This window comes from Miscanthus floridulus, chromosome 3 (assembly GCF_019320115.1).
Source record: "Miscanthus floridulus cultivar M001 chromosome 3, ASM1932011v1, whole genome shotgun sequence".
NCBI classification, from domain to species: Eukaryota; Viridiplantae; Streptophyta; class Magnoliopsida; order Poales; family Poaceae; genus Miscanthus; species Miscanthus floridulus.
This window is the reverse complement of record NC_089582.1, coordinates 149307310-149315014: the sequence shown is the minus strand read 5'-3', so window position 1 is coordinate 149315014 and position 7705 is coordinate 149307310. Positions and strand designations below refer to the sequence as shown.

Here is a 7705-nt window from a genome sequence, read left to right as displayed (position 1 = left end):
GAACTAAACAAGCACTTGGTCTCTGTTGTAATAACTCTCGTCATTAAGTGGCACTGATCTGACATTTCTTAACACAATGTCACCGGTAGTTCAGTACTAGACACTGGTGTCACCTTGGTGATCGGATTATATATTTATATTGGTTAGGCTTCGTGGCGAAGGATTCCTTTCGATATCTAGGATCGATGCTACAGAGGGATGAAGATATTGATATAGGCGTTAGCTATAGAATCAGAGCAGTGTGGATCAATTGGTGATAAGCTTCTGGCATTCTCTGTGACAAGAGGGTATCACAAAAGCTAAAAGGCAAGTTCTATAGAACGACGATTAGACTGGCTATATTGTATGGAGCAGAATATTGGCCTACAAAGATTTGACATGTTCAACAACTGAGTGTTGTAGAAATGCGTATGTTGCGATGGATTTGCGATCACACAAAAATGAACCGAGTTCGGAACGATGATATACGCGATCTTCTAAAGGTAGCATCAATTGAAGAAAAAGCTTGTCCAACATCGGTTGGGGTGGTTTGACCATGTCCAAAGGAGACCTCTAGAGGCACCAGTGTAATGTGGGGTCCTAAGCCAAGCTAATAATATGTGGAGAGGTAGAGGAAGACCGAAATTAACATGCGGGATGCAACAAAAAGATATTTAAAAGCTTAGGATATACCTAGAGATCTATGTTTGAATAGGAGTACTTGGAAAGCAGCTATTGAAGTACATGAACCATGACTTGAGAATCTTGGTGGGTTTCAACTCTAGCCTACCCAACTTATTTGGGACTGAAAGGCTATGTTGTTGTTGGTGGTGGTGGTTAGGCTTTGTGTATATATTATCATATATTATTGCTTTTTTAGGAGGCAGGATTTTCTGCTTGACTTTGGTGCACAAGTAGAGCACTTAGACATAAGCTAACTGTGCCACCTACTCCCTCCATCCCTGAATATAATAAGGCATGCATGTTTTTAAATTAAAACTTTATTTTTTTGATTAACAATTAGTCTAATTATATAAAAAAATTTGTATTACAAAAGTAGTTACATTAGATTTATATTTAAAAATATATTCTAATGATCAAACTTTTATTCCTATAAGTTATATATTATAATAAAACTTATAGATCAAAATATGTTCTTGGCTAGTAGTTGGTGGCCGGCCTAGAGAGTCTCTCTCTGTCAGTTTTTTTTCTTATCTTTGTTTTCGGAGAACAAAGGGCTTGTTTAGTTTTTTCTCTTAAAATTTAGTCCATATCCCATCGGATGTTTAGACACATGTATAGAGTATTAAATATAGACTAAAAATAATTAATTGCACATATTGTGACTAATTTGTGAGACGAATTTTTTAAGCCTAATTAGTCCATGATTTAACAACGTGGTGCTACAGTACATGTGCTGATGATGGATTAATTAGACTTAATAAATTTGTCCCGCGGATTACTGAGGACTTATAAAATTTATTTTATTATTACTATCCGAACACTCCTATATAACACCCCCGTGTAACACCCGATGTGACATACATAAACTTTAGCCCTAGATTTGAACACCACCAAAATAATGGTGTCCTATCTCCTAGCGGGCCAATATGAAGATCACTTTTTTTTTGAGGGGGAGGGGTTACTTATCTAAGAGTATTTTTAAAAAAGTTAAATTTGTGGAGCATGCATCTTGGTCAGTATACAAAATATATGGTAAATTTGTAACATAATGGAGATGTGAAAGATCAATTTACTGTACACGACAAAGGAGGTACGACAAAGGAGGTATGGGAGCAGTTTGCAAAAGGTATCAGTCGTGAGCGCTGCGTATGTGTGTATGTTCAGGAAGCAGAGGAACCCAGTTTGACACGCTTGCGGCCCGGCCCAAAATACTTCAGGCCTTGTTTGCCTAAGCCATAGTATATCTCTGGCGCGTTTATTTAGGTGGACCTAAACAATCATATCTCCTACAACTAAAAAAAATAAAGTATGGTTATTTTTTGGTGCGACATTTGTTTTGGTTCATTCGTCTGCCTACGCCTACGATCCCACGACATCTCCTTGATTGAATATTGCCTGTTATGTGATAGAGGAATCATGGCAAAATAGGAAGTAGAAAATTATTGTGCTATCCATATACACATTGCATGTTTGCATGTACCAGCATACATGGCAACGAGCAAAAGGAAAGAGAATTAACACAGAAGGAAAAAGAATTAAGATAAAAGGAACCTCTTTGCATTTCTGAGAACCTTGCCAAATCTGTCTACATTTAATTACTTTCCCTCTTTGCATTTGCAAAAGGGACAACTTTTTCCTCCTTTCATTTGGTTTCACGCTCACGTGTTCCATCGCCCTCGCTTGCTGTTTTTTGTGTGAACCATAGTTGATGTCAACTGTCTTCCATGGCTCAGCCTCTCAATCCCAAGAGAAGGTCCCTACCTCTCCCTGACGGGAGATCCGGCCTGCCAGAGGATCTCCTCGAGTCCATCGGACAGCATCTCGCGTCAGGCCACGACGCGGCATCCTTTCGATCCGCTTGCTCCCCATGGCGCATCGTCGTCCCGTTCGCGACCTTCGGGCCGCTCCTGCTGCTCCCGTTCGACCCCGACTCGGACCGCGTCGGCTTCTACTGCGTCCCGGAGAAGAAGGTCTTGTCCAAGACGCTGCCCGACGTGCGTGGCAAGGTGGCGTGTGGCTCCTCGTGTGGGTGGCCGGCGCTCATGGACAAGGCGGCGTCCGTGACGCTGCTAAATCCATTCGCCGGTGCCCGTGCACCAAACGTTGAGCTCCCGCCAGCAGGCGAACACGTCGCGACGGCGTCCTCATCGGAATGCGTGTCTAGGGTCCACGGCCAGTGGGTCCTCCATCCCACCAACGGCTACGGGGACACGAATGCCGCAGGCAGAGCCATCAAGCTAGAAGACATGAGGGATATGTTCTTCCGTGAGATCGTGCTCTCGGCGCCACCTGACGCCGCCGGCCGCGAGTGCGTGTCCATGGCCATGCTTGGGTGCTCCACGGAGGTCGTGTTCTGCCGGGTTGGAGTCGACAACGCATGGACGCTGCTCGAGACCAAACTTGAGTTCTCCATGGGGTCCATCGTCCACTGCCAAGACAAGTTTTTGGCGATCGACTGCACTGGAGAAATCTCCGTCTACAGCAGCAACGCCGCCGGCGCTACTCCAACCGCGACGCTGCTGCCATCGCTGTCGCCACCTGCGGGGCTCTGCCACCGCAGCTACCTGGAATCAAACGGTGAGCTGCACATTGTGGGTGCCATGGTGAGCACGTTCCACGAGACACAGAGCTTCACCTATAGCAGCGCGATCTATAAGTGCAACTTCCACGACCGTACGCCGGAGTGCTCCAGGGTGAGGGACATTGGTGATCAGACACTGTTTGTATCTAAACATTTCAATGAAAGCTTCAGTGGAATAAGTGTATCCAAGTAGAAGGAGAACAAAATCTACATGTCTGAGCCATTGTATGGGGATCCATACGACTTTCCATCGATCGGAGATCGTTGATATTGTTACCGGCGCATCCGAAGTGAAGCCCGTCTAGAAAAAGATGCAGGGTTCCGAGGCTCTAGGTTGGATTCGACCCAATTTCTGGAAGCTCTAGAGTTTGTGAGCCTACGACGCCGCGCACTCCGTGACTGTGTTAAATTCAAAAACTTTGCTTTTTGGATTAAATGTCACTTTAACGTTGGTATTTAATTTAACAGTATTGTTATCTTATCGTGCGATCCGTATGTTTTTAGTATAAATTGTTAGTTATCCCGTAGCAACGCACGGACACGCTACCTAGTACTCTTATAAAACAAAACTCCACTAGCTTATTTCTCTAGCATCTGCTTGAGCCATGTCATCTACTTCCTTCGAGCCACGCATGTTCTCCTGCGCACGAAGAATGCGAATTAATTTTCCAAATGTTGAGCAAGTCACGTCAGTTCCCTAGCCACGTTCATTGTTCTCCCCTCCGTCTTCCTTCACACGCCTATATTACCTGAGCACCCATGGAAATGGCCGCATGCAGCAGATACGAACAAGCACCCACCTTGGCCCCATTGATTGTTGCCAAAACAGCAGCCAGTACTAAGAAGTTAAGAGTCCTTTTAATGGCGTTGTTGCCCTTCCAATTCCTCTCCAACATTCCCAGTATATATACAAATCGATCGTATGCCTCACCCGGCCGTTGCCCCTGCTGCTGTTGTTGCGATGGTGGATTCTACTTACACCTGCTGCTCTTGGTTAGTCATCAAGCTGCCGCCTCTAGAGGTTCTTTTTGAGAGGTCTCCAGCGTAAGAATTGCCATCGGGCCTCCACAATTTCTCATCTTCTCCAACGGCCGCCACAAAGACAGCATTGGGCCATCCTAAGTTGTATGCATTCATTATCTAAATTGCTGTATGCATTCATATTTTCTTTTCTGAAGAGTTATGTCGTGATTTGGAGAGCACGAAACTGGTCATTGCTCCGTCGTAGGCCCTGTTCACTTCTCTTATAATCCGTCTTTTTCAGCTTGTTTTTTCAGTGTTGTTCTCTCACAATAAATCAGTCGAAATACTGTTTCGATTTTTTTTTTACGAAGCGAACAGGCCGTAGCCAATATTCACTCTCCTTTGTTAAAGAGATAAACACCATCCCTTCATGTGAATGAATACCACAAAAGGCCTTTTCACAGTCTTTGTAATATGTTTCTTGATTTCTCATATTTTCTTTCTCCAATATTCTTAATGTTGTCTATATAATTCCCAAAGCAAGGCGCGGGGAATTCACCTAGGTAAACTAAATCCCGGCGCATCCGAGTTAACTAACAATCAATTAACTCCCCTAAAAAAGTAAAATCATAATAAAAATAGGGATATACGTATATTCTAAATTATTAATACACTCGAGCAACTTTATTATGTATGTACTCCCATAAGTATATGTATCGCAACTTTATTATTTCAAGGTACTCCGTACATACATACATACAGCTGCAACGTATACATGACCATGAGTAGCCCTTTGCCTCGCTCCTAGCTGCTTTATCTACGCACACATGCTGAAATGCATGCAGAAAGACGGCACACGATACGAGGCTCAGTTATTCTGCTAGTACGTATATGTATGCGTACATAGATACATACATAGGCCAGTACTGGTATAAGTGCATGCACGTCTCCATGCATGATCGAGCATGTGCACGATCGATGGACGCGACGCGACGATGGATGATCATCGATCAGTTCGTTCAGTAGTAGGGCTGGACCTTCCAGCGCTGGTTGTCGCCCTCGCACCACTTCCAGAGCACGACGTCGGTGCCGTCACGGACGCCGCCGTGCCACTTGTCGCCGTGGAGGGCGTCGAAGTTGAGGTAGATGTTGTTGACCATGCGGATGCATCGGAAGCCATTGCCGACGTCGCGGCTCTCGGTCCAGAGCACGGACTCGTCCAGGAAGTCCGGGTTGTAGGGCACCAGGCGCACCGGGTGGGACTGCCCCAGCGAGTGCTTGATGGCCTCCCCGGTGGCCTTGTTCACCAGCGCGAACGCCGGGTAACCCTCCTCGTCCTTGATGCTCGTGCTCCACCGCATGTCCTTGATCCAGTGCTGGTACTCGTCCTTGGGGTTCGCCGGCGCCAGCACCACCCTGCCGTCGCGGATAGTCATGGCGTAGTTGGGGTTGGCGCGGCGGTACACCTTCACGGTCGGCTGCGGCGGCAGCGGCCGCCCGCACCCGTTGCCCTCGATGTTCACCTGCGACATCCCGTACGGCACCGGCGGAGCGTACCCCGGCGTCGCGATGCCGCCGTACCCGCCGTAGCGCTGGTCACGGCCGTAGTATGCCATGACGCCGACTTGCAAGTTGCAACCTCACCTCACCTCCTCTCTGGTGGCTGGTGTTCTCTTCTTGCCCTGATGAGGCTCTGACACAGACAATGCATGGCGACGGCCGGGCCGGCGGATTTATAGGGCACTGCACGGCCACTGCTGGATGCTCCCGGCGGCCCCACTTGTGGTGCATGTGGCGTGAGCCTCACGCTGCGCAAGGTGGTGGTGCATCCATCGCATCGGTGGAGTAGTCGATGGGTGCGTGCATGGGCAGGGCATCAGGAAGGACGATGCCATGCGAAACTAGCCGATGGAAAAAACGATTCCGTTTCTAGGGCCAGATTGGATGCCAAATTTTTTGGCAAAATGCTACGATAGCGTTTTCGTTGTTATTTGGCAATTAGTGTCCAATCATAATCTAATTAGGCTTAAAAGATTCGTCTCGTGGATTTCGTCTAAACTGTGTAATTAGTTTTATTTTTTATTTATATTTAATGCTTCATGCATGCGTCCAAAGATTCGATGTGACGGGGAATCTTGAAAAATTTGGCAAAACGAAGTGGAACTAAACAGGGCCCTAGTCGTTATGGGAAGAAGAATCTTGCAGCCATTATTATATTGCACTCTGTTTCTCTCAAAAACAATACAACAACAATGAAACCTTTAAATCCCAAATAAATTGGGGTAGGTTAGAGTTAAAACCCAGCAAAAGCCATCAAGGTTCAGACACGTGAATAGCTGTTTTCCAAGCATTGCTATCTAAGGCTTCCATTCTTTTAAGTCTCATTTTATTGCCTCTACCTAAGTCAACTTCGATCTTTCTCTGCCTCTCTTCACGTTACTATTCTAGCTTAGGATTCTATTACGCACCGGTGCCTCTAGAGGTCTTCGTTGGACATGTCCAAACCATCTCAACCGGTGTTGGACAAGCTTTTCTTCAATTTATGCTACCCCTAATCTATCACGTATATCATCGTTCCGAACTCAATCCCTTATTGTATAATCGCAAATCCAACGAAACATACGCATTTCCGCGACACTTATCTGTTGAACATGTCATCTTTTCGTAGACCAACATTCTGCACCATACAACATAGCAGGTCTAATCGCCGTCCTATAAAACTTGCCTTTTAGCTACTGTGGTACCCTTTTGTCACATAGGACACCAGATGTTTGGTGCCACTTCATCCACCCTGCTTTGATTCTATGGCTAACATATTCATCAATATCCCCGTCTCTCTATATCATTGATCCTAAATATCGAAAGGTATCCTTCCTAGGCACTACTTTGCCTTCCAAACTAATATCTTTCTCCTCCCGAGTAGTAGTGCCGAAGTTGCATCTCATATACTCAGTTTTAGTTCTACTGAGTCTAAAACCTTTGGACTCCAAAGTCTCTAGCCATAACTCCAGTTTCTGATTCACTCATGTCCGGCTTTCATCAACTAGCACTACATCGTTCGCAAAAAGCATACACCAAGGGATGTCCCCTTGTATATCCCTTGTCACCTCATCCATCACTAAGGCAAACAGATAAGGGCTCAAAGGTGACCTTTTATGTAGTCCTATCCTAATCGGAAAGTCATCCGTGTCTCCATCACTTGTTCGAACACTAGTCACAATATTGTTGTACATGTCCTTAATGAGCCCGACGTACTTCGTTGGGACTTTATGTTTGTCCAAAGCCCACAACATAACATTCCTTGGTATTTTATTATAAGCCTTTTCCAAGTCAATAAAAACCATGTGTAACTCCTTGTTCTCCCTATACCGCTCCATAACTTGTCTTATTAAGAAAATGACTTCCATGGTTGACCTTTCGGGCATAAAACCAAATTGGTTTATAGAAACCCACGTTATTGCTCTCAATCGATGCTCGATAACTCTCTCCCATAGCTTC

The 7705-nt window shown here is 45.5% G+C and overlaps 1 protein-coding gene across 1 annotated transcript; it reads right to left on the bottom strand.

The window, feature by feature from the left end:
• Positions 1–4913: 4913 nt before the first annotated feature.
• Positions 4914–5905, bottom strand: LOC136547505 (ricin B-like lectin R40G3). The gene has a single exon (XM_066539446.1). It carries the CDS (start codon positions 5821–5823, stop codon positions 5227–5229), a length of 597 nt encoding a protein of 198 aa, XP_066395543.1. The 5' UTR covers positions 5824–5905; the 3' UTR covers positions 4914–5226.
• Positions 5906–7705: the final 1800 nt, after the last annotated feature.

Excerpts from the sequence above, each read along its gene's own strand:
- LOC136547505 (XM_066539446.1), bottom strand. The coding sequence starts at position 5,823 with ATGGCATACTACGGCCGTGACCAGCGCTACGGCGGGTACGGCGGCATC.